We start from the raw sequence: 27,854 nt of genomic DNA on the forward strand, positions 1-27,854 counted from the left end.
TAAGTGAAGGTATTTTATGTTTAATACATCTGAAAAGTATGCATATACAAAGAACTCAGACATGAAACAAAGCATGGGTTCAACACTAATGAGTCTACATGTGTTATCCAGGAGGATGGAATATATTTCCTACATATTAAAAATTCTGAAAAAAAGTGGGTTCTGGTAAAGTCCTTATTAACACTGGTGTCTATTTTTACATTATGTTTTAGACAGGAACCCTAAAATAAGGATTCTTAGACCTTGCATGCAAAATGTACATAAAACGGGATTTTTTTGACTGGTCCCTCATGTATCAAACTAAACAAAACAGACAGGAAAAACATTAGGCACATGTATAGTTTGTCAGAACTTTAAGGGGTAGCTAACTACTAGTATGTTTAACTGGAATCAAATTCAATTATCCGGATTGGAAAACATTTTCAAAAATCTAAATTTTGGTTTGATATAACCTGCCAAGACACTGTCAAAAAGTACATCGGCCTCCTTGAGATCACAAAAGCTTCCAAGGCATTGCTCTGCAATGCAGCTGTAGCCCCTTAAAGAACAAGGGAATTCAAAGATGTAAGAAGTATCATTTACTGGCAAATATTTGGTTACTCATGGTCACTATTCCCTAGTGCTTCCCAAATGAAGCAGCTGACCCAAAAACAGAAGTAGCATTCTGTGTGCAACGCTACATGCCGCAGTGGCTAGAGATATAAAAGCCAATGGCTTTTTCTATATTTGGGCTCTGGGAGACCTTTAATAGTCCTGAGATTCAATCGTTTTATATTTAAACCTGTTCTCTAGCCAACTTGTGTACTTTTTGCAGGAGAGCAGAGAAGGAATTCCTGATTCCCAGCAACTTGGGGAAAGAGTTGGGCTGGAAAAAAAACAGAGCTTAAAAATTAGTCTGTTATGTATGAAGCATGCCTTGCTCTTAATATAAGACATTAGAAATAGTAAATAACACAATAAAAAAAAAAATGAATAAAACTAGTAATCAGTGTTTTTTTCTGCAGATACATATTCGCTCTACTAATATTTATACTGAATTCAATAGGTTGCTGGGTTTTGTCTTCAGACACCCCACTATTCTGAATGGTAATGAGTGCAGAGCATCTGGCATTATTGCAAAACAAATTTAACAGTTTATACTTAGTTTTGATTTTAACTTTGCTTTTAGTTTGACGTCGACACCAGCACTGCAAAAAAGGGGACCACGGAGGAATATTCATAGCAGCCTACACTTGCGTTTCTTCTTGGGCTCCGGGGGTTCCAAGGCGGCCAATATCGCTTCGTCAAATACGTTCTTAAGGCCTTTCTAAAAGGGTTTAAAAGGAGAGAAGGTGTCTCATTTTTGGATGTTTAAAGCAGTGGGAAAAAAAAACAAACAGAAACCCCCCCTAAGAACAAAATATTGAATAAATGCAGAAAAATAATAATTGCCAGATAAAGCACTTTAGCCTGTTTTTGCATGCAAACAGTCTCACATTTGAAGAAAGGAGAGGCCCAAAAAAAATGATGTTCTTTCACCTTTTTGAACTCAAAGTTTAAGCGGAACATCTCTCCGATGACAACCTTTAGAATCAGCTCAAGTGCTGACTTGCCCAAAATTCAAATACTTTGCACATTCTTTGGCTCCCTATTTCAGGGTCACATTACATCAGCTTGTCTTTTCCATGTTAAAGGACACAGTAACATTTATGTAGAAACTCACTTTCCCCCTATTGAGAAACTTGATCCCAGAGTCAAGAGGCCACAAAAGAGTACAGTTCAACTTAAATTCTGTATTTAGGAATGGACAAGCAATGAAAACAGTACAGCTCATTTCAGTGATAACACCAAGCAGATATAACCTGTTAAAAGACTCCAGGAGACTAGGAAAACCTTGAGAAGCATATTAAGATAATACTGGGGCATCATGGTCTTCGGGTGTTTAACAAAGTCCTCTTTGGTTGAAAACAGTTCATTCTGAAGCTCTCTTTCCAATCAAGTCCACAATACATTTCAGTAAAAATTATTTGGAGGCGGCACATGGCACATACGGCAACATGTATTATAATGGAAGGGAAAAAGCACCAGACATTTAGCAGGCATTGTACAGGTTACTTGAAAATGTTTTACAGCGTTCAGGAACTGCCTATTGAACAAAAGCGATATCAACAAACACAAGGTCCACACTAGTGAGAGGATGTCAAACCCGTGGCCCTTCAGCTTCACTCACTGTGAGGGCAGCGGGTTTTGACAGTCAGATAGCAATGCACCTAGCACTTATAAAAAGAAACACTATAGATGAATAAAATGGCATTGTTACTATTAAGCATTATATGCAGGCAACACCCAAGTAAGCAATTGCAGCACACCTTACCTTGTTGGATTAAGAAAGAATACACAGTTTTATTACATGTAAAAAGATCTACTTTCCATCACTGCACAACGTTATATTGCAGGAATAGCGTACAGAGAGCTGTCGGCCAATCAAAACATATTTTAGAAGAACCCATGTGACCCTTCTAACTGGCAAAGTTATTACAAACAAGACCACATTATAGAAGAGGGAATTTAAATCTGAAGTCTTTTAGATCTATCAAAAATCCTATCTTACAACAGTACCATGTAAATATATGACCACTGGGGCCTTTGTATGCATTTAAAGAACCCCCTTCCCCAACACATTACCCTTTTGCTGTAAGGAAACCCAGCAATTGTGCTCTTTTGGCTGCCAAATGGTTAGGGGTTCAAAAAAAAGAAACAGCCGTTATCTATGCCAAAAAACAATTTATAGCTAAACATTTATTTTTGGACCAGAAGAATTTTTAAGGCTGATAAATACTTATGGCAACCCAAGAAACAGTTAAGAGAGTCCAATTGTTGCCTTGTAAAGAAAATACAAAGGAAGCTAATGCAAGTAATTTGGGAATAGTTTAAGGAAAGACGCACAGGTTTTGTCAACATCTTGTTTTTATTTGATTTTTTTTTCCCTTTTTTATACGAGTTGCTACAGAAAGTGGGCAGAGGAAGCAGCATCAAGAGGGGAAGAAGAAAACAGTTTAGAATATACAGCACTTCCTTTTTGGCTGAGTTTCCGGAGGCTCGAGGGCAGCTAGGATAGCCTCATCAAACACATTCTTCAGACCTCTCTACAAGACAGAGGGGAGGAAAGAAAAGAGCAGGCAGGTTAGAGGATTAGAGAGAAATAAGCAGCAGACATACAAAGAGCACTACGGAAAGTTAGCTGAAACAGAGGCAATTCCTAATCACCTGATCCCCATGGTAAGAGAAATCATCATGCTACAGTTAGTAAGATTAGAGGATACAAACAATGCAACAGTGCCAATAAGTTTACTTCATATATAAAGAAATGGCTACATCTGGACTACCCCTTTACAAATCTTAAAGAGATTCTGTCATGACTTTTAAGGCATCATTCTTTATTACTAATTACACTGTGTACATTGCAAATAATTCAATCTACCATTTAATATTTTATTCTTGAACCAATAAATATATGGTTTATTTAGTTGTAATATTGGTGTGTAGGCAGCCATCTCAGTGCATTGTGCCTGAGTCTGAGCTTTTAGGGTGAAGAGACAGAGCTACTAAGTAGCAGCTACTCTGTCACAGCTACTAAACGGCAGAAAATCCTCTGCCATAGACAATACTGAGAATTGCCTCTGCTAAAACACATGTAGAGACAATCAGCAGCATTGTCTTTAGTAGCCACGATAAGTAGCTGGTACTAGTAGCGCAGTGTGTCTTCACCCTCAGAAAAAGCCAGAGCTACAGAATGGAAAAACTTTCTGATAACCTATTGTATCTCCTACTCAGTTGTACCTGGAAGAGTCTTGGCTGGACTTGGGTGTTTTAGGCCAGTTCCACATGGGGTAGATTCTCAGCCAGTATATAAACTAAGGAAGAGAATCTACCCCTACACACAAAAAAGCTTTTGGTTGTGCCTGCAACTGGAGCCACTGTTAGCCTGGGTACAGACAGAAAAAAACTAACGTGAAACTGCTCAAGTATGCACCGAATTCTGCTGCATGTGCCTGCACCACGTGGCACTGGCTTAGGCTGATGCACCAGCTTTATTCTTTGCCTGCACCCATAACTATTGTGTTGGGCAGGGTACAAGCATATAGCAGATATCTGCTCTGAAGTGCAAACTCTCGCGTCTGTGCACTGATATCCGCCATGTGTCTGCACCCCGGCTAATGCAATGGTTCCGGATGCAGGCAAAGAAAAGGGTAATGCAAGTGTAAGACTGGATTCTTGGCCTGCATTTTTCTGAAGGCCGTGTGGCTTTAGTCTTAAGGTGGCCACACACGTGGCGATTTTCGATCTTTCATGTGTTCCAATCGGCCACTAACGCTCAGAGCTGAAACGGCAGATATGGAAACAATAGGATTTCTACCTCCTTCTGCCGATTCAGCTCTGAAGGCACATTTTGCTCAGGCGCCTTCTATGGCGCCCTATCAAAATCTCTTAAACCACCCTATCGGCAAGTCGGTCGACATCTCAGCAGCCTTCGGCGATATTGCCGCCTTGCTGACTTGCCATACACGCGCCGAATGTCATACGAAACTAGGTTTCTTACGATATTATCAGTGCGTGTATGGCCAGCTTTACTACTGAGTGCTATGCTCATATCTACCACCAAGTGGGGGATGGGAGCATTTTTAGCAATGCCGGTGTCAGGGAGCTGCTATCTTGCTCCCTTCCCATTGTTTTGCTGATCAGCTGCTGGGAGGGGGGTGATATCACTTCAACGTGCAGTAGTAAAGTGTGCATCAAGTTTATCAGGGCACAGGTCACATGACTGAGGACACCTTTCAAACTAAAGCTGGCCATACACGTGGCGATCTCACGATGTTTCGTACGACCGTCGGTCGCACGAAACATCGTCAGATCCGCCACACACCATTCAGGGCTGAATCGGCAGGTAAGGAGGTAGAAACAATAGGATTTCTACCTCCTTCTGCCGATTCAGCTCTGAAGGGAGAATTTTGGTCAGGCGCCTTCTATGGCGCCCGATCAAAATTTTCTAACTTGGCCGATCGGCGAGCCGACCGATTTCAGCAGCTTCCTGCGATATCGGTCGGCTCGCTGACATGCCATACACGCACCGATTATCGTACGAAACGAGGTTTCGTACGATAATATCGGTGCGTGTATGGCCACCTTAAGAGTATGCATTTCTAGCCCCACATCAAATTTCAAAATTAAATATAAAAAAAAAAAGCGGTTTGCTCTTTCAGTGCAGGATTTTGCTGGAGGAGCACTATTACCTGCATGTTGCACAAGAAACATGTTTTGCCATGACAGAACACCTTTAAGAAATGGTGCAATATGTTCTGAGGCAGAAGATAAGTTCAGGGGCACTTACATATTACAATGTTGGATTGTCGAAAGCCATTTTAAATGCTGAGTAACTGGATTTATATTCTAGGCTTAAACTATAAGTGTGGGCAAAAATGTCAAGACAAAGAAATTTATCCTAGGAGCTGTTCAAGCCAAGTATATAACCCAACGGATTGAAAAGGAACATGCTGCAAAATGGAACAAGTGTGTGTATGGCTATACCCTACATGAAATAGAAATTGTACATGATGTCATGATGCCAAATACTGTACATGATGCCACCCCAAGTGCAGTTAATTAGCTCCGAGTAGTAATATCCTTAAAATAGTGCCACAGTGCTTTAGGGCTCTGGCACACAGGGAGATTAGTCGCCCGCGACAAAACTCCCTGTTTGCGGGCGACTAATCTCCCCGAGTTGCCATGACCCGCCATCCCTCCAGCGAAAAAGCCTCGCGAGTCTTTTTCGGCAATTTCGGGAAATCGCGCCGCCACGCGTGCCATCCCGCCAGCGACTTACCTGTTCGCCGGTGGGATGGCGGGTCATGGCAACTCGGGGAGATTAGTCGCCCGCGAACAGGGAGTTTTGTCGTGGGCTAATCTCCCCATGTGCCAGAGCCCTTACAGAGACACAACATGCATACAGTTGGCAGATCCAAACTGAGTCTTCTACGTAACCCTTGCAGCTGAGTTGAGAATTTAAAGTAAAGGAAAAAAAGTGATTACAAAAAGAAAAAAACCTGAAATGCAAACCGAAAATAAAAATGTACTTTACTAAAATGGAAAACACTGTAAACCAAATAATCTGGCAGGTCTGTGTTGAAAGCCAAGTGGTCTATACGATATCAAGGCAATAATCCAGTGAAATGGATTTTCCAAGACAACTGGGTTTATGTAGAGGCAGGGGAATAACTATAGGCAGTTGAGGGCAGAGGGGATACATGGGGAACTGAAAGATAAGCAGTCTACAGTCTGGCAAATTGTCTTATTCACAAAGTTTAGGAGTGGTAAATTAAATCTGTTGAGACCAGTAAGTTCTATTCCACTGTGTAGAAGACCATAACTGCAGAAAGCTTTTATTTTCATGTAAGCACTGAGTGGCTGCAGGTTATGTAAACATCGGGCAAATTCCCCTGAATACAGCAGAAGGTTTACTGCAGGCACAAGAGTTAGTCCAAGCTGTTAGGCTGCACATTACCTTGCAGCAATAGCAGGAACAACAGTGTTTCTTTAAAGAGAACACTCCTTGAATTGGGTGTATTGGCCCTGTATGGGGTAGGTGGCTTGATGAGAGTAATCTACAAAACTCCCATGCTCTAAAGAAACAAGGTTAATATAATATTTTAAGACGAGGCAACAAAATGTCTTAAAGCAAGCATGTTCTATATATGCCTTGAAAAGGAAGTGTAGGAAAGAAAAAGGGGTTAACAAAAAATAAAATGAAAAATGGATAGAGGGTACTTCAAAAGGTACTAACTGGACTCTCCTAAATCTATTTACAATGGTTGCCTTTCAGATACAGGTATAGTATACATTATCCAGAAAACTCTGAATTAAGGAAAGGGCTTGTCCCGCAGACTTCATTTTAAATAATTTTTTTTAAATATGTTCCTTCTTCTCTGTAATAAGTACCTTGTACTTGCTCCCAACTAAGATCTAATTAATCCTTATAGGAGGCAAAACAATCCTATTGGGTTTATTTAATGTTAAAATGATTTTTAGTAGATAGGGTATGGAGATCCAAATTATGGAAAGATCCCAGAAAACTCCAGGTCTCAAGTGTTCAGGATAGCAGGTCCCATACCTGTATACTTCCATGGAAAGTCAGTTTGATTGTGTATTTACAGTCTTCATAAATTTGTAATGCACTTTCCAAAATGATAACATTTTATATAGAAAAAAGGAATGTGTTTTCTGATCTTCTGTTTTAAAATACTCTACTACAACAATCAAGTAGATGCTGATCCCATAATATGAACCAGAATTTGTATTTCAATACATTTCTATTTTTTTGGCATAATACCCTTTTCTTCCTCATACAGTTATAATATACTGCATCAGCCTTCAAGCTATTTGTACTAGTCCAAAATCTAAACTATTATGCAATCTACTTGAGAGCTACAAGTTAATGAAGGTCTAAGAGTATAACCATTGGAGAGCATTAAGCTCTACAACATAGCTGCTGTTTTCTCACCTGCGTAAGTGCAGAACACTCCACATATTTTACTGCCTTTAAGTCACGGGCCAGTTTCTCAGCTGTCTCTGGAGTGATTGGTTTCTGTTTGTTTTTTGCCAGTTTCTCAATTGTTGAAGGATCATCTCTTAAATCTATCTGGGTGCCAACCAGCAGAAATGGAGTTTTGGGACAGTGATGAGTGATTTCAGGTACCCACTGAAAACAAAAAAACAGTTTTGGTTTGAGGATAGTTTAATATAGTAAAAAGAATAATCACAGTAAATGACTTAAAATACCTTTTCTTTCACATTTTCAAATGAAGATGGAGACACGACGGAGAAACAAACTAGAAACACATCTGTCTGTGGATAGCTAAGAGGTCGTAATCTATCATAATCTTCCTGTCCTGTGGAAAGAGAGCAATACTAGTTAAAAAGAGTGCACGCTGAATACTGTCACCATTTAAACCTAGCCATACAAGAGTTCATTAGTTATAGACTGATTTATTTTACTAAAGAAAATTGTTCCAAAGTTTGTTACCATGTCTAGTAGTAAGCATGGAGTCAACCTTTTTTAAGCACCATATAGTGGAACGTCATCCTATCACTACTGCAGTAAGCATTTGTCAACTAACTGAAAAACTATCAATACCTATTTGTGCCTCTGCCATTCAGGTAAATAGAATCCACCTGTCACCACTGGTGGCAGTTTTCATCCATCTTAACGACATAAAGCTATCAGGCATTTTTCCTCCGAAAAGAGAAATGTTACTTGTGCTACGGGCCTTATATTTTCATAAAAGCAGATGTAAGTAAAAATCACAAAATTAAACCTACTGACTAGAAAAGCATACAGAGGGTCAGTGATAAGATTATGGGCAACAATAACAGACATATTCTAAAATGACAGGACAAAGAAAATCCATATTTCACTTGGACAGTTAAACTGTTCCTTAAAAAAAGGAATGAATGCAAAGTGAGCTTGTTGAATTAAATAGTAAGCAGACTAGCAGTAATGCTGCTCAAGAAAAGTATTACAGAAAAGTGTCATCATGAAACAAGTAAAATTATGCCTACACCCTGCATTGTAGCCATACTACAGGGATCATAGAGGAATGGAAGAATCAAAAGACTGCAATAATCAGTCCATGAGATTATAATTCCCATTATGGCTCTTGTTTATGGGGTTTGATACACATTAAATCATAACTTGAAACAAAAATGATTTTCTAAACGAGGCCTGCAATAAATACGTACTTACCTGCAGTATCAAATAACCCTAGGGTATATGGTTCCCCTCCAATCATAACTGTTACGGCATAATTATCAAAAACCTATAAAAGTAAAGTGGTAAAATTACCAAATTATTTTATACTTAATAGGGAGCGAGCATTTAAACAAGAAATAGCTATCATTGGAAAGCATTTGTCCGCCACAATGTAAAGAAGCAGATGCACTCACATAAGTTCCACAAAAATAAACATTAGTCTGTCATAACTAACCAGAATCAATTGCTTTGAAATGGTCTGGGTGAAGGTTTAAGGGGACAGGAACATGGTTTTGAAAGACTTTGAATTTCATATGCATATATGTGTGAGTAGAAAAGGGAGGGTGAAGAAAAATCTGTACCAGTAATATATATAGCAGAATTACTTCTTAATTCTATTAAACACTTTAAATACATGGGAGCACACTGCAAGTTTTGCAAAAATCTAAGAATCTGGAAGTCAGATTCCAATGGCAGACGTGAATCTCCTCTGGAGGGTACAATAACAGGTACTTACAATAAGAAAATGTTACATACTTACCGTTGGTACATACTCAGAAGGGAACTTGTTTGTTGTGTAAGAAATAAGGAGACATGTTTTACCCACAGCACCATCACCAACGACTACACATTTAATTGTCTGCATGGCTGAAATGTTCTGGTGTGAAGGTCAGCACAGTTGGTTCAATGCAGACCTGCAAAGAAAATAAAGGATTATTGAGTCTGAACGTACTCTAGCATACTTTATTTAGGCTAAACTTATCCTGTTGAAAACAGACACATTTCACAGGGCACAGCATGGAAAGTATAACAGACACAAACTGGTGAATATTTATGTCTTAATCAAACCACAGACTGTCACTTCTCCTTTCTAAAGCCTTGCTACACATACAAGAATAGTGAGCAGCAAGCACAAAATATATGTAAATGGATGATCACAAGGAAGCAGCACACTTTCATAGCCCAGTGGGTGAGCTTTCAAGGTGAATAGGCAGATTCTTTTGTCAAACAGGAAAAACCCCACCCATCAGTCAGTCAGTCTAATTCTGCGTACAGTGTGGAAATAAAAACAATCCCAACGTCTGTCAGTCACTTCATCTTAGGCTTAGCAGTTACACACCTTCTGATTTAGGGCAGGATAGGTTCAAACTTCATATACTTTAGCCAAAGAAACATAACTTTCCAGAAACAGATTCCCACAGCCAAAAATACAAATAAAGAGGGTTTTATTATTAAATAAGCGCTTTTTTGACTAATGCAGGACAAAAGACAATATGTAAAGATGCCTCTCGTACAACTGATTTTAGAAAGTGGGGGACTAAAGATCAACAATTTTGAGGGGAAATACCGCTATTTCTGTGGCCATAATTAAAAATGTGAAATACTGCAAGGGTCATAAAATGAAAGCCATGTGGGGCACAAAACACATAGGGCCACAAGAGATATTGAACCTTTAATATATACCCAATAAAATATTTTTTTTTTACCTGCCCAGATGCCCCTACGTTGTTCTAGCTGGATTGTCTGAGGGTCTGGTGCACCTGGACCAATTGTTCTACCTGGTGAGTGTTTATCTATGATTTGGGTAGAAAAAAAATGCCAATTTCTGGTCAATCTGCGTTTCTGTGCAAATGTATGCGCACACAAATTGCCCTAATCATTTCAAATGCAGTTTCTTTATTTAAGGGGTACAAATGAGCACTGTGTAAAAACAAAAGGCAAAAACATGTTTTTCTCCTAAATCCATTCCTGGTAAATTACAGGGTATAATGTTTGTGGACTGTTGGGCTGTCATTATACAAACACTTTCTGGTTTGAAGCATTCAGAACATATGAGAGAGGCAGCAAAATAAGTTGTGACATGAAAATAAAGCAACTCCGCAACAAATTTTTACCTTTATTAACACATTTCTGCCATTAAAGGTGATGTTAAGTCACCTAATATAAAGTAAACTTGCCCAGAGCAATCTTCTGAGCACCAATTGAAAACTTTGCTCCTTTTACTACCACCCAATTTCACCCTAAAGGGGAAATTTATTAAAGGGGAAGTTCACCTTCAGGAAAAGTACAAATATAAAGAGCCCCTTTCAGAAAAACATTTTTGTAATTCATCTTTATTATAAAAATGTTAAAATGCTACAGACCATGATCAGTGCTGCTGATAGGCTCTCTCCATTACTCTCTATGTTTTGAGGGGATCGGCGGCTCCTGCTTGAATTCTGCCCAAACCAGGAAGTTAACATTGATTTGGTTAATGTGCATGACTTCTCACTCCTAGTCTTTTTGTGTGGTTGATCAGATTGGCTGAACCTTGCCAGCCAATGGTTTCAAAGATATGCAAATGAATCAGGAGGGATGGCATGTGCATTAAAGGAAAAGTAACGCTACAAATTTTTAACTAAAAAATCTATTCTACCCTCCCCCAATAATTGCCCTATCCTGAAAACTATTTGTTATTTATAATGCTTTAGAAGAAAATACCTGTAAAAAACTTGGCTTCCGGTCATTTCAACAAAGGCGATATGGCAACACAGGTAAAGTTTCAGGGGAAGCGTTTACTGTGCGGCAATCGACTGATCGAGGCTACCCTTCCTTCTGTATAGGAAGGAGTCAGGCTAGACTCGATCAATCGATCACCGCATAGTTAAACTTCACCGGATACTTTCTCCTGCGTGGCCATATGCTTTGTGAAATGACCGGAAGCCAAGTTTTTTTTATAGGTATTTTCTTCTAAAGCATTATAAATAACAAATAGTTTTCAGGATAGGGCAATTATTGGGGGAGGGTAGAATAGATTTTTTAGTTAAAAATTTTTAGCTTTACTTTTCCTTTAACCAGTTTAGAGTGAACTTTTTTTTTTGTTTTTGGGCTGCCTGCCAAGTGCTACCCCTGGGAAATCCCCTGCTGAGAGCAGAGCACAAAGAAGTACAAACAGTACTGCTCCTGGTTTGTAGCATCAAAACTTAACATATTCAATAATAAAGATGAATTACAAAAATGTTTTTAAAAAAAATCAGACTATTGCCTGAAGGTGAACATCCCCTTTAAAGTTTGTATTTTTTTCTTTTCCTTTAATCAAACTTTTCAGCACAAAAAATACAGTATTTAATTATTCTAAAACAATGAATTTTTGGAAATTGAAAAGATTTCAAAAAAAGATTTCAAGGTACTGGTTTTGTTTTCATCCATTTTTTCATTTGTGCTTTTTACTATTGAAAATTACACATACAATTTTTCAATATATCTGCCCCTAAGACTTTTGGTCTGTTGCCTCAGCTTGGGTACAGAGTGGTGGTGGAGTATTATTACCAGACAATCATTTTGAGATTGCTGCACAAAAAACCTGGCCTCAATGCCTTACACTGCTGTCAAAGATAAGTGTCTCATGAATGTTATGAAAGGCTAAAGCGCCACAGTCCTATATAATTTTTTGCAGGAATTAAAACCTGGGAAACAGTCCAAAATACAAACTTCCCTTCATGGTTCAAGGAAAGGAAGGGAGTCAAAATCACCAAACTTGTAAGCTAGCTGACTGAATCCTATCTGAGTAAACCCAGCTAGATCCAGCTAACAAAATGTATCCAGAGCAGCAAATACCAAAATGTTGCTCGCCAACATCTTGGATGTAGCTCTTTTTGAATTTCTAGCTTAGTGGCAAGTTTTGGTTAAATAAAAACAATATAAACTATTAAACAAAGCCTCCTATAGGCTTATAGTCTGCAAATAGTCTACCACAGGGATCTCCAACCTTTTATATCCGTGGGCCACATTCAAATGGAAAGAGTGTTGGAGAGCAACACAAACATGGAAAAAGTTCCTGGGAGTGCAAATAAGAGCTTCAGTTGGCTATTTGGTAGCCCCTGTGTGGACTGGCAGCCTATAGAAGGCTCTGTTTGGCAATTACACTGGGTTTTATGCAACCAAAACTTGCCGCCAAGCCAGAAATTAAAAAATGAGCACCTGCTTTGAAGCCACTGGGAGCAACATCCAAGGGGTTGGTGAGAAGCATGTTGCTCAGGAACCACTGGTTGGGGATCACTGGTCTACCAGATCACACGATGCTTGTGTTGCTCCCCAAGTCTTTTTACATTTAACTGTGGCTCAAGAGTAGGAAATGTTGTGGATGCCTGATCTAGAGGGAAGCACAGCATACTGCACTGTCCCATAGCACAAAACCACAAAATAACTAACCTGAGGGATGGTAAGCTAATAAATATACCACGCATTGTCAAGGCCATACTACTTACTGAGCAGTATCCTGTAACGTGTCTGTGATGTTAACACGGGGTGGAGTAAAAAAAAAAATTTGTAGACACACCAATATATAGCTGTAAATAGAAATCTGCACAAGACAGACCAGCATACATGTAGCTATAATTACATACAATTTCTCACATGAAAATCCCTGCTACTTGCACAAGATAAGGTGAAAATTATAATTCAGCAAACAATATGTTTCAGTATACATGTTTGTTTAAAACAAGAAAAAAAAAAAAAAAGCTGTGCTCCGGTTAGTCAATTATACTGAGGAAGCGGCATAGACTTCCTGTGTTAGCTTCCTGTCAAGAAGATCATTACTTGTTCCTCTTTTGTATTTTTAAACGGCTGTATGAACATATGATCAGAGACCAAGTAACATTTTCTTAACATTGCTAAATAGCGAGGTATCCCGTTGTACCTAAGGTGGCCAATACCATACAACACAAAGCAATGCTCAGAGCTGATGCTTGTGAAAGGTCTGAGAGAATGAGGCCGCAGCAAACTGCCAAACGTACTAGCCACTGAGAGCAAGAAAAGTGTAGGTTTGCCATGACACTCGAAATGTTTGGCCTTCCTGGACATGTTCAGTCTATGTCTTGCCCTTGTTTTATTGTTATTTCAGATACCGCAAGACTAGGTCACATGATGAACAGTGCGAATATAAAGTTTAAAGTCCAGCTTGCATGAAACCTGGGCCATTAGCACCACTAGGAACCTACACCTGGGAAATGAATCCAAATTCCACCAGTACTTGCCCAAGTACAGTGCTCCTTTTCCAAACAGTCAATAAGGAGATAGGCAGGGCTTGGAAACGATGGGAAAGCAGGCAGGGTTGGTTTTAATACTGAACTGATCTACATGGGCCAGGGAAGCAGTTTAAGCTCCCTCTAGTAGTCAAGTTCTACTGACTGACGTTATATGACCTAACCAATCAAGTCAGCGTCACAACCAGATTCCTCGATTGGACCTGCCTAAGGTGGCAGCAACAATCCAGAAAATAAAGGAAACCAGATCTACTCATAGGGGAGTGCTGTATTCATTACCTGGTGGGGGTTCTACTGTGCTCACAGAAATTAGAACCAAACTTTATACAAAAACTGACTTCTTTAAATAGCAGGAGGTGTTAATTTAGCTCTCTGTTTTTAAAGAAAAGTCCATTATACGCTTGGCTCAGTTCAACCAGCTGCTGAAAATTCATCCTTAACTTCACTGGGGCAGGAACAGATGTAAACATACATGCAACAGTGTCAACTAGATTTACTGCCATCAATAAACACTGTAAATGTCTGACTCAGCTCAAGAATTTATGGTGCAAGTGTTTACGCCAACAGTAATAACTGTGCTGCTCTAGTACTTTCCAATTACAGCATATCGATAGGTGGTGGTTGGTAAAGAAGGTACATTGTGCCTACCCATAAAACTTTAGCTCACCTTTCTCATGCAAACACATTTGCTCTATTGTGTAACCCTAAAATACACACCCAGGAATAACACTTTGTTAGCAGCAGTACTAAACCTACTGTTATATTGTATATCTACTTCCCTCTGAAAGCATACACATTTTAACAAAGTAGAGTCTATGGGGAAGGTACCTCCATCTTCTTAGGTTTTTGAACAGATCACACTTTTCCTTAAAGGAAAACTATACCCCAAACAATGTAGGTCTCTATAAAAATATATTGCATAAACAAGCTCATACATGAAACCCTGCTTCATCTAATCCCAAATAGAAAAATGTTATGATTGGGGTATAGGATGGGGGAATAGTTTTAAAGGGGAAGGAAAGGCAAAGTCACTTGGGGGTGCCAAAATGTTAAGCACCCCCAAGTGACTTTAACCGCTTACCTTGTACCCCGGGCTGGTGCCCCTGTTAGGAGAAAATAGCACCAGCCCGGGGTACCTGGAGCGCAGCACTTCCTCCTTCCGCCTTCCACTTCCTAAACTGCCGGTGGCCGGGCATGCACAGTAGAGCGAAAAAGCCGACTTAAATGTTTAAGTTCGGCTTTTCACTCTACTGCGCATGCGCGCGCAGCGAAGCCGGAAGGAGGAAGCGCCGGCAGCTACCCCGGGCTGGTGCTGTTTTCTCCTGACAGCGGCACCAGCCCGGGGTAAAAGGTAGGCGGTTAAAGTCACTTGGGGGTGCCTAACATTTTGGCACCCCCAAGTGACTTTACCTTTCTTTTTCCTTTAATAGCAGTACCTTCTTTTCAAATATGACCCCAAGGAATTATGCTTGTCCTCAACGGTTTAGGGAGACTGGAGCAACTCCATGTTTGGTCCTTGTAATATAGTGGTAATAATAATTATCTACTGCACAAGGACCAAACATGGACTTTTTTCTACTTCCCTGTTTAGCTCAAAGAAGAACAGACAATAACAGATTTTTGATGATCAAAACAATAGGCCATAAAAATGTTCACTATTTTTACCCTATCTGTAGTGTTGTTGTATAGTGCTGGATAATAAGTACTATGCTACTCATACATGGAAGCAGCACAGAAACTAAAATTCGCATATTTTAAAACTGCCTGGTAAACACAACGCAATGGAAAACTAAATGACAGGCATGCTTGAATTAAAGAGTTGGACGTAAAATGTTTTAAAGTTTGGAACCGTTGCCAGGCATGGCCACCTTTAGATTTCATAAGGGTAATAGCACATTTCAATAACTTTAAATATTTTTTTTTGTGCAGCTAGGATGGCCACATCCAGTACTCCTCAAAGTGGTAAATTTTTAAAGAAAAGCACCAACCCAGGGTACTGCTTGGAGGGCGCAGAATAAGCTTACAGTGCAGCAGCAAGCGGAGGAGCTGGTTGCAGAGAAAGCAAATTGTTTGGGACTGTCCGAGTGAGATCTGTACTAATGAAGTCTTCATTTTATTACAGAAAATTGTGTGTGGTTTCTGAAGTTCTAGGGTCAGAGGGAGGCGCGTGGGCAGTACCAATAAAATGCTAAAGGGGAGTGGAGCGGCAAAAAAAAAAATTGGTGGTGGCAAAGTCTGTTATACTGATGATGTTTAAGGCAGTACAGCTTAATAAAGGTAATGAACATACAATTTTTTATGCAACATTTCAGGAGGGAATGTAATGAGATGTTATTTCAGGTTACGTTCTTCTTTAATGACAGCATCACTTTACATAGCAGTGATACTAACTAAAAGTAAGCATTAGGGAAAGCAAATATAAAACCTTGGACACATATCAATAAACAGGATAGCTGCCAAGAACCAAAATAGAGCCAGTGGGCTGCCATGCATAACCTAGTGCTGTTTTGTGCATTACACAAGAAACAGATGTGAACAGTAACACAAAAAAAGAAAGTGTATAAAAGTAACTAAAATATAATGTGCTGCTGCCCTGCACTGGTAAAAGTTGTGTGTTTACTTCAGAAAGTCTACTATAATTTATATAAATAAGCTGCTATGTAGCCATGGAGGCAGCCATTCAAAGGAGAAAAGGCACAGGCACATAGCAGATAACAGATAAAACACTATTGTATTCTACAGAACTTATCTGTTATCTGCTATGTAACCTGTGCCTTTTCTCCTTTTTTCAGCTTGAATGGCTGCCCCCGTGGCTACCCAGCAACTTATTATATAAATTATAGTAGTGTTACTGTAGCAAACACACCAGTTTTACCAGTGCAGGGCAACAGTGCATTATATTTTTATTACTTAAAAGCTCTTCCATTTTTTGGTGTTACTGTTCCTTTAAGTGCAGCAGATACTGAAATGGTACCTAAAGCAAAAGAGACAGAAAATACACAACTCAATGACTTGTAAGAGAAGCTTCCTGTGCGATCATGCAGATTATGCAGTCTGTAGCAAGCTGAAAGTCAACTTTTGTTGAAGTTTTTCTCTAGAGACAGCATTGACTTCTCCAATGAATATCTTCAACACAATAAGAAATCTACAGAGGACATGAATTCTGTTAGGAATGTACCACAAAGGATACTTGTTACACCCATTGCCCAGAAAAGAAAAGTAGAGAATGCTGTTTACATACGCAAAGAGTAATGGGAGAGAGGTGGAAAAGGAGGGACTACGCTACAAAGCAGGACAGTATTTATACAGGTTGTACTTCCCCAGTGTGAATATAGCCTTTAGAGCTGAATAGGAGTAGTGACAGATCTGCACAGTAAATCTATGACAGCACTTTTGGCAGAATACTAGTATGAAAATAAAATCAACACTCAAACTTCCTTCTAAGATAAAACACATGGCAATTAAGCATATTTTAGAGATACTGGTATACGATCTGTTATCTGGAAAACAAATACCCAGAAAGCTCTAAATTATGGGAAAGCCACCTCCCATAAAGACCTTTTGAGAAAATAACTATTTCCATTTTTCTCCCCTGTAATGAAAACCAATTCAAATTGGTGCCAATTTAATGGTTAAATGTATTTTAGGTGATCTAATTTATGGAAAATGAATACAGTGGTGCTATTGCCTCTTATCCACATATTCTTTACAGCATGACATAAGCATCCACAACTAAATGTGACAGTTCTACTAGTGCTCCTGCGAACAGTCAGACATGCACATTACACTTTAAGCCACTAAAATCAAAGAACTGATGGGCCTATTTTCACACAAACCAACTTACGTACACAATTATTAACATGTGTTTATAAAGCGTCAATGTTTCCACAGCACTGTACATTTTGAATTACATACAAAGCAACCAATAACCATTACAAGAGGTGAAGAGGGCCCTGCCCAGAAGAGCTTATATTCTTTAAGGAGAAGGGGTTAAGAAACAAGGTAGAGAATTAAAGGAACAGTAACACCAAAAAATGAAAGTGTATAAAAGTAACTAAAATATAATGTGCTGCTGCCCTGCACTGGTAAAAGTTGTGTGTTTACTTCAAAAAGTCTACTATAATTTATATAAATAAGCTGCTGTGTAGCCATGGGGGCAGCCATTCAAAGGAGAAAAGGCACAGGCACATAGCAGATAACAGATAAAACACTATTGTATTCTACAGAACTTATCTGTTATCTGCTATGTAACCTGTGCCTTTTTTCCAGCTTGAATGGCTGCCCCCGTGGCTACACAGCAGCTTATTATATCAATTATAGTAGGGTTACTGTAGCAAACACACCAGTTTTACCAGTGTAGGGCAACAGTGCATTATATTTTTATTACTTTAAAGCTCTTTCATTTTTTGGTGTTACTGTTCCTTTAAGCAAGGAGGTTAGAGATGTAGCAGCACACTGAAGTTGTGCTAAACTTAATGAGGGTACATCTCTCTATACATTTTTTTTTTAAGAGATCTTTTGAAGGAAGAAAGAATGGGACAAAGTCGGATAGACCATGGGAGAGAATTCCAGAGAAGGGGTGCAGCCCTTGCAAAATCTTGAATGCGGGGAGGGAATGAAATGAGAGGCAGGTCAGTAGGGGAGCTGAGTTGGTTGGTGATGAGTTCAAAGATGTTGGACAGAGTTGTGAACTGTTTTGACTGCGAGGGTCATTAGTTTGAATTTTATTCTGGATAGTAGTGAAAGCCAGTGCCGATAAGAAGTTGCTGAGGTGTATGGCAGTAGTATTCATTATGGGCTGGAGAGGTGACAGTCTCTGGAGGTAAAGGCCAATTAGCAGAGAGTTAAAGTAGTCCAGGTGTTATATGATGAGAGAGTATTATATAACAATTTGGCTGCATCTTGGGTGATAAGTGATCATATTTTGTAATTATTTCTAAGGTGACATGATTTGATAAGTGACTGGATATGAAAAGTGAAAGACAAGGCAGAATGGAGTATAACACCAAGGCACCAGGCCTGGAGAGAAGGGGTAATAGTGGAATTGTTAACTATGATAGATACCTCTGGGAAGTTATGGGTATTGGATCGGGGAAAAAGAACCAATTCTGTTTTAAAGAGGTTTAATTTAAGGTAGCATTGGGTACACAATGACGGGGCCACTACTGTAGCAAATAGTTACTACTACATTATTGTTCTTTTTCAAAGAATTTGCATATAAAATCATTTAACAGCAAATATTGATATAGTGATATAACCCAAAGCACCCTGTCCTTATTAAACACACCTATCTGTGTTGCACATACATTGATTCATCACTGAATCTATACCACATTGAGAAGTCATGTGGGGTGGCTAACCTTGAGTGACACTGGCCAAGGAACCACACAATATGTTAAAAAAAAAAAAACTGAAACAGTGCAGTTCTTTCTTAAGGTGGCCATACACGGACCGATTTTTTACTTACAAACGACCGATTCCCGAACGATCCGATGCTATCGTTAAGTTATCGTATAGTTGGTGGTGTACGAACGATCGCCGGCCCACTAAACGAGCCGACATTATCGTCCCCAAAATCGATCGGCCAGGTTTAAAAATTTTGGTCGTTTAACGATAAAATCTGCCAGTTGGTGTGAGTGTCAGACATTTGTCTTTCAACGATTGTTCTCTGCGCATGTCACGATTGCCAGCAGCGGAAGTCAACGACATTCGATCGTACGTAGATGTACGATCGTACGTATTTTACAATAATGATGCGACAAAATCTTTCCCGAATTATCGTTGCCCGTGGATGGCATATCGTATGGGAACTCGATCGCCATACGATCGTTTGTCGATATAATCGTTCATCGCACAACGAGCGAAATCGCCTCGTGTATGGCCACCTTTAGGCTGATGCCACACCAGGTGTAGGGCTGATTTTTTCGGCAAGCAGAAAAACGATTGCTGAAAATTCAGCCCTAGGCCTGCTACTTGTGCCTGCACCTGAATGAATGGAATACGCTCGGGTGCAGGCACTAGTAGCAGGCGTAGGGCTGATTTTTCGGCAAGCGTTTTTCCGCTTGCCGAAAAAATCAGCCCTACGCCTGGTGTGGCATCAGCCTTATGTTCATCAAGCAGGAAAAAAAAGTAATGTGAATTCTAATAACCAATTAATTGCTCTTTGAACTTTGCAAGGTGCCAAATGTTATGCTTATTTACCACACATGGCAATAACAACCTTCTTTTAGAAAGCCAGGTGGCACTCTATGTAATTTATGATAGACAGGGAATAACCCTCTCCATTGTAACTAAATACTTTCATCAGAATGCAACGTTTTCCAATTTTACTTTTTCTAAAAGCTGCACCTTAGCACAATCATTCTTTTCAACAATTATCCCAACAAAAGTTAAAGGCCAACTCCTAAATTAAAGTCGGCAGATACTGGAAGCAAGTTGTCCCTTATTGATATGTATGTAGGCCTGTGAAAATTAGGCTCTTAAAAATGTTAATTTCATTTAACAAGTTCAATTAGCATAATGAGCTAAAACAAGCACCTGGTGCTTTGCATCTAAAGCATATACACTAGGCAAATTATAAGTACAGCACGCCAGCTTATGGCACCAAGTAGCTATACTTAATAATGTTCTCAAATAAAGGTAGAACAAAAACTATGTACTTCTTACCCACCCTAAAAGAAGCATATGTATTATTCATGTAAATGTGGACTGCTTGACAAGGTATATAGCTATTTCTTTCAGTCACAGAGCCCATGGGCAAAATTCCCCTTTAACTTTAGTGCCACACAGGCAAGTTGTGTTGTGCCAAATTCTCCTAGTTACACAAAGCACTTTAGAGGATATCAGCAGAGATTTTGCTTGCGAACCCCACCCACTGTTATATTATTAACTAGAAAAAGCATTGGGCAAGAAATTACAGATATATATTGGGCTCTGAACCAGCAACGCAGACGTCATGCAAGCAACTGGCATACTAAGTCTGCCAGCTGAAGAAATAAAAAAGCATGGCTTTTTCCCGATTTTAATAATAGGCAAAAAGTATGTTCAGCACATCGCCTATTTACTGAACACAAAGATATAATGTCCCTTTAAGAAGTAGTGTCATAGAGGAAGGAAGCAGACAGTTACAGGAAATAAACTGGCAATGCAAGCACCAACAAGTGACTTTTTTCTTAAAAGGAATAAATATGATTTTTTGATTTTGATTCAGTTGGGTTATGTAGAAAAGGTGAATAAACTATACAAAATACAAAAAAAAAAAAAAAAAAGATTGATAAAACACTAATAAGCTGATAGCACAGATTTTTTTTTTTTTTTTTTGCTGGGGTCAGTTCCCCACCCCTCTTAGACTAACAGTGTAATGCAACACCTAACTTACCTTGTTCCATTGCAAAGTGATAATTCTGGGACAAAGCAATGGATTCTAAGAACTAAGGAGGAAGGGGATCTGAAATTGGCCAGATCTCGATCGGGCAGGTTAGAAAATATAGTCGGATCGGGGACCGTATTGGCTCGTTGATGCGGTCCACGGACCGACTTTGCCTATGCCCGACATTATAATTCAATCGTTTGGCCCCAGGGCCAACATCGCCAAGCGAGTGGATCTGCCAGTGTATGGGGACCTTAACATGGTTGCCTTTCAATCTGTGGAATCAGGTAGGTCTTTGCACCTTGCTATATTACCCAAATTAATGAGCTTAAAAAGGGGTATATTTTTTCCCATGAAGAAAAATAAGTCACTTTACTAAGTGCTTGCATGGCCAGGTCCTAGTATTTGTATGATTGTCTGCTTCCTTCCTAATATAACACTGCCTCTTAAATGGATGGCATACCCTCCTTGTTCAACAGGTTTGTGCCAAACATACTTTTTACCTACTTTAACCATGAAAAATCTATGATTTTGTCATTTCTTGAGCTAAACAGGTAAACTGAAACTACTCCATGATTAGTCTTTATGTGCATACATACACATATATATATATATATACACATATATATATAAACAATTTTTTTTTTTATATATACCACTTGAAAACAGTATGCAGAACGTAAGTCAGACTAGAAGAAAATCAATAGGCTTAAGGCCATATATAATATGCCAGCACTTCATTTATAGCATCTGCTGGCCAGAGATGGATAACTAGGGCCAACATAGGCGCACCCACAATAATTCATATCAGGGATTTCCAGCCTGTAATTAAGTTAAGATAAATTCCAACAACAAACCAAAAGGGAGCAAAACCTGGAGGACAACAACCTAAATGTCACTTTTTTTTTATAAAGTTAAAGGGAACTGAACCATATGTAACTGACCTAAGTGTTAAAATATAATTTCATTAGCTGTAGCATAAAAAGCAGAACTGTCAGAGCAATAATCTTTAACTCTGTCTGGTGTGACTGCAAAGATACATTATTTGGAAAACCCTACTGAACAATACACTCTCAAAAGCCAGTCTTACAAGATTCATTTTATAGATGTCAGCATCACCACCATCTGCCATCACTGCAAAGAATTGGGAGTCCACTATTTTAGCCAATACATCCCTTTATGCAACCACAGTAATGGATCAGTGTGTTACAGCATTTCCTTGATTTTCCTATGCATGTGAAGTGCAATTCTAATGCCCAACAGCACAATCTGGTTCTTGCCCAGAGGGATTTTCCACACTGCCCTGTTAAATCTGAACAAGCAACAATCAAACATAATTCAAGGAAGGATGGTCTTGGACCAGAAGTTGCAGAGTAGCCCATTTAACAGAATATTCAGAACAGCGAATCTCATAAAATCACTGGCTCTATTATTTTTACCACTTAAGGGGTTTGATTTTTTTTTACAGCAAGCTTCAATGAGTTTTACTTAGGAAATGCAGATACAGATTTCCCAGTTAAGTATGACTGATATATGCCCACCTTCTTATTTGTCATTATGAAAACAGCAGACATTTTGCATTCAATGGCACCAACTCAGCTTAAAATCTCCCTGAGTAAGTTCCACTGCCCTAGGAGAATTTGACAGAATGTCGTTTTGGCCCTGCTTTACCAGGATCCATTAGCAAAAAAAGAAGAATGTGATTAAAGTTTTTGATGGTAATGCAATATCAAACACCGTCTCAGGAAGTGACACACTTATTTTCTTCTAAATCACAGGTCCGCCCAATGAATAGCTTTGTTGAGACAAGCATACAAAATCCATCTATTATACTGGCAACCGAGAGTGCAGAGCAGTACAGAAGAACTTACACCTAAAGTTCTCTCAGGATGACGACTATGAGGTCAGAGTAAGCAAGGAAACTTCACCCATCAATTTGCTTTCCCCTCAGCTGAACCTACTTATACTCTTCCTTATCTCTTGCTAAATCAGCCACAGGGATTCCAAGCAGCAGTGAAGTAAATGTTAATGAGCCATTGAAATAAAGGCTCATTGATCCTGCTTTGTCTTGTGTGACAGTGGTTCTGATAGTGACAGGTATATCTGTATATCTAGTGTCCCTTCCATAAAGCAAGAATGGGTTTGTTATTTGCCACAAAGGAAACAGAAATAGTAACATGAATACCAGGAAACATTCCTTAGTGCAAGCATTAAAATTGGCAATATATCTTCCAGCTGTTAAGTTAAATGCTTCAACCCTCCCCGTTACCCAAAAACAAAACCCTACAGTAAGACTGCTGTCATGCCAAAAGCTAGTGAGATATACCCAATGCAGCTCCCCCAGGTGTGGCCCGATTAAGTTGCTTCAGATTCACAGTTGCAGTGGCAGGGCCAAAGAAATGGATCTTAGCAGCAGCAGGCACTGCCATCTTCACAATTTATTTATCTGCATGGAGATGTTCTATCACAAATGAAATCTCTGCCAAGTATGTGCTGCCTCTACTTTTGACTTAGGGGTTAATGGCAGATTGGGCACTTTCATAGCTGCAGGTCTTTAGATAATTTAGTTGGCTACTAACAGCCACTTTCTCCTTCTGACAAAGGGTATCACAATTCCTCAGTGAGGTCACCATAAGGGTAACATCACACCTTGTGCCTCATGTTCCAGCAGCAATGAAAGGCACCACACTGCAAGTCAGTACCCACATGGGGTTTATTTTGGCCTGAATGTGCAGTTGCATGTTTTCCAGCCAAAATTCAACCCATATTCCAACAGAGCGGATAGGCACAGCATTCACATAGAAAATATTGCAAAACCAGAAAGCATGAAAAAAAGAACTTTCTGGGGTTGCCAAACCGCATCTACCTGGGACCCAATGAGTGCCCACTATGAAGCTGTTTGGCGCACTATAAAAAGAGGAGGAGAACAAGATGATCACAAATCACTGTTTGGGGACCAATTCCCTAAGTGCTCACAGGGGAGCAAAACAGCAACTGTATTGCAGCCTGCCTGTAACAAACTCCATAACTTTTATAATCTCTATCAGTACTCTCTATGCCCACGCCTAACACCAATTTTGGATAAGGATGCTAATCAGGTATACAAATAGTTTTTTTTTATATGTTTTCTAACCCCCCCCACCCCCAAAAGGCTGTTAGAAAATGCCCAGTGTCTGCTCTCTACCTTCCTTTCAGTACCCTTGGAGACCTGGAAGCTACAGGCATGGGCAAAAATGCTGTAGGGGCCACTACAGAGCAAACATCAAAGGCCTTCCAGAATCCCAATAGAACTTGCAAAGTATATTGATTAGAGGAAGAATGAGCAGAACCCGTACAGCCAATGGGGATGGACATCACAAGTGGCCGGCCCTCCAGCAGTTATGATCGCGACGTTCCGGCATCCTCCACCAAACTACGGGTTATTTTAGCCGAGGAGCCAAAATCTACAAATTCTTTCCTGGTTTCTAAAAGGCCTTGATGCTGGCTGACAGCTTAGTGTACAGAACCAGCCTCTCCCTCCTACCCTCCCCCAGCAGCAGCCTCCTCCCTGCAGTATTTCCTCCCTGCTCCCCCCAAAAACCACCACCATCCGCCGATCTATCGGTAACACAGCTGATCTTAAAGCGCCCCCTCCCAAATTTGCTGTTTTAGGGTCCCGAGGGGCAAGTAACGAAGCGATCTTAACCTAAAGCCCCACTACAACTCCCAGCATCCCTGGCAGACTCACCGAATGCTTGAGCGTTCGGGCGGATAGACCCAAGTAAAAGAAAGCACAGCTAATGAGAATAAGCCTCACCTACCATGTCCAGTCCCCAAATTCCAGCGCACACAGCCAATACAGTCCCGGTTTACCCAAACATGTCAAACTCACGCAATTAACCCCACTGAGTTACCCTGCACAAGCAGCCCGCAACTGTACCCAGGGGCGCGACCCCCCATATACCAGATAGCCCGACAGGATGCGGTACCGGGCCGCTCCCCGTTCCTTGTTACAGAGGCCACACAGCAATTCCCTGCCCCTGCGCTCCCCTATATACCTCGCGTTGCGAACAGTTCCACTCCAGCCATACACTGCCCCCGAGTGAGGATAATGTTCCCCCCAAACAGCCAGCGCTCGGAAAGATTCCCCCCACTTACCCGCTCAGCCTCTCCCCTTCTCTCCACCGGGCGTTGGCAGCTACTCGCAGGGTTTCCTAGGCTTACAGGCAGGGGTCAGTATACGTAATGATGTCACGACGCTCTGGAGTGGTGACGTCATTGCACAATGCGGCGAAGAATTGCTGCAGGTTGACAAGGGAAGAATAAGCAGAACTGGTTTGTGGCCATCTTTATTGAGGGCTTTGGTCCTGCTGCTGTACCGAATACAAAGGTGATTTTACACAGCACCACAGAATTTTTTTGCGCACTGCTTCAAGAACATAGACTGGGGGAGCGGGTACTAATTCAAATCGTTCAAGGTTTTTTATTTGTCGTTCGCATTTTCAATCTAAAAATAAAAACCTGGGCGTGATTTGCCCGTATTGTGAAATGTCTGCCGCAAACTCATGATATCCGGTCAGGTGACTTCCGTATGAGCAAAGTAAAACACATTTGAAGTGACGATATTTAGGTGGGCTCAGATTTGGGGAAGTTTGGGTTAAATGGTGACAGTGACAGTCTTACAATACAGAAAGAAGTGGTGGTAGAGGGCTCCTTGCAGAGTGTTGGCCTGAAGCGAAAGACAGCGAGACTCAAGGTACAAAGGATTTACAGGACGTAAAAAACCGAGTCAGTGAGAATTGAGCTTGTCAGCAGTAGCTTGTGGGAGTTGTAGTTCTAGGACAGGTACTGAGCGCATATTCAGCTTTTATGTGGCGTACATGACTAGAAAACAAAAATATCAACCTCACCTAATAGGTACAATCATAGCTTTTATCTTTAGCCAGAAATTCAAGTTTGTATTAGCTCCAAGGTGGTTTTTATTGACGCATTGCAATGTAATATATAATTTTTTGAAATCAGTTCCTGTCTGGCCTTTGCTTTTCTTATCTGCTCATGCCATTGTCACATTGTATCAGTAGTCAGCTCTCCTCCAACCAAGACTTCACTTCCCAAATGCCTTGCAAGTTCTGTGATAAAGGGCTCTGGCACACGGTGAGATTAGTCGCCCGCGACAAATCTCCCTTGTCACGCAGGCGATTTCGGCAAATCGCGAAGTTGCCTCTCGAGGCATTTTCTAATCTCCCCGTGTGCCAGAGCCCTAAGGGTGAAGACACAGGAGCTACTAGTAGCAGCTACTTGTTGTGGCTACACAAGTAGAAAATGCTGATAATTTATTAATAACTGTCTCTATGTGTGTTTTAGCAGAGGCAATTGTCAGTATTGTCTATGGCAGGGTATTTTCTGGCGTTTATTAGCAATGTGTCTTCACCCTAAGGGCTCTGGCACACGGGGAGGTTAGTGAAATCTTTTTCGCCGGTGGGATGGCAATTTGGGGAGATTAGTCGCCCGCGAACAGGGAGATTTGTCGCGGGCGACTAATCTCCCCAAATTGCCATCCCACTGGCGAAAATGTAAGTCGCCGGTGGGATGGTACACGCAGTGGCACGATTTCGGCAAATCGGCGAAAATGCCTCGCGAGGCAACTTCGGCGATTTGCCGAAATCGCCTGCGCAGCGTGTGCCATCCCACCGGCGTCTTATATTTTCGCCGGTGGGATGGCAATTCGGGGAGATTAGTCTCCCGCAAACAGGGAGATTTGTCGCGGGCGACTAATCTCCCCGTGTGCCAGAGCCCTAACACAAAAAGGAGAATAATGGAAGGGTAGAAGGCATTGTGGGAACTGGAGTCTTGACTGAAAGAGAGCTAATTTCTGACGTTTCTATAGCCTGGCAAACTTATTAGGTAATAGCAAAGTACAAACAAACTGCTTTCAGTTACAGTTTTATCTACAAACTCATTTTAATAGTTAAACATGTTTATCAATGAGTATTAGAAGTGGTATTTTAGGATTATATTTTCTTTTTTTTCACTGTGCAAAGGAAAAAAAAAACTTTTTCTTGGTGGTCATTGCCGTTTTAAAAACCAACCTGCACATGATGTTGTGTTTTAGTTTGATATTCCAGAGATCAGGGATATTTTGTGCAGATTAACTGAGGGCTAGCTGCACTGAGGAGCTGTATACCGACATGTTAGAATACTTTAATTAGTATGTGTTATAGCTTTGTTGCTTAGCTGTTTCAATTTCATTAAATTCCACACCTTATATGGTCTTGTTTAGATGCTAAATGGCACAAACATAGTTGCTCACTACCAGTTTTGAAATGCAAAACAGATATCTCATTGGATGCTATGGGAAACAGCAATTGTGCTCTTTATCACTAACTGTAAATTAGCCGTACACGTTCAGATTTTAGTCTTCTTCTGACGAACGTTCAGATATTGGTCTTAGGTTTAATTGCAACGATCTGAAACTAACATTCAGACTGAAATTGTAGGATAAAGTCCTTACTATACAAATCGGGGGATGTCCTGAACATGAAATGTTTGGCAGACATCAATCGTATGAAATTTACTTCCATTGTAGGTCCCCCAAAGCTATCACAAGATAAACAATAAATTTGCAGATTTTTTCTTTAGCCAAATGAAACTTTCTAACCTGGCTGAAAGGCAAAACGACCAATTGACATGGTACAAAAAT

At 40.2% G+C, this 27,854-nt stretch overlaps 2 protein-coding genes across 8 annotated transcripts in view; one reads left to right on the plus strand and one right to left on the minus strand.

Moving 5' to 3' along the window:
• On the minus strand, positions 1–25,458 carry cdc42 (cell division cycle 42). Of its 5 annotated transcripts, none has more exons than XM_031905014.1 (7): positions 25,313–25,397; positions 10,270–10,356; positions 9,324–9,477; positions 8,777–8,849; positions 7,813–7,922; positions 7,535–7,732; positions 1–1,306 (listed from the first exon to the last, which is right to left on the minus strand). In XM_031905014.1, exons 3-7 carry the CDS (start codon positions 9,426–9,428, stop codon positions 1,217–1,219), a joined length of 576 nt encoding a protein of 191 aa, XP_031760874.1. In that variant the 5' UTR covers positions 9,429–9,477; positions 10,270–10,356; positions 25,313–25,397; the 3' UTR covers positions 1–1,216.
• Positions 25,456–27,854, plus strand: part of ap5b1 (adaptor related protein complex 5 subunit beta 1) — a 9,054-nt gene continuing 6,655 nt past the window's right edge. The window contains exon 1 of one of the 3 annotated variants that reach the window (XM_004916173.4): positions 25,456–25,544. The gene's annotated coding sequence lies outside the window, so the exon portion shown is untranslated. Of the gene's footprint in view, positions 25,545–25,729; positions 26,000–27,854 lie in introns of those variants that run through there. The other 2 variants (XM_002937045.5, XM_004916174.4) reach the window with 2 other exon arrangements.

This window comes from Xenopus tropicalis, chromosome 7 (genome assembly GCF_000004195.4).
Source record: "Xenopus tropicalis strain Nigerian chromosome 7, UCB_Xtro_10.0, whole genome shotgun sequence".
Lineage (NCBI taxonomy): Eukaryota > Metazoa > Chordata > Amphibia > Anura > Pipidae > Xenopus > Xenopus tropicalis.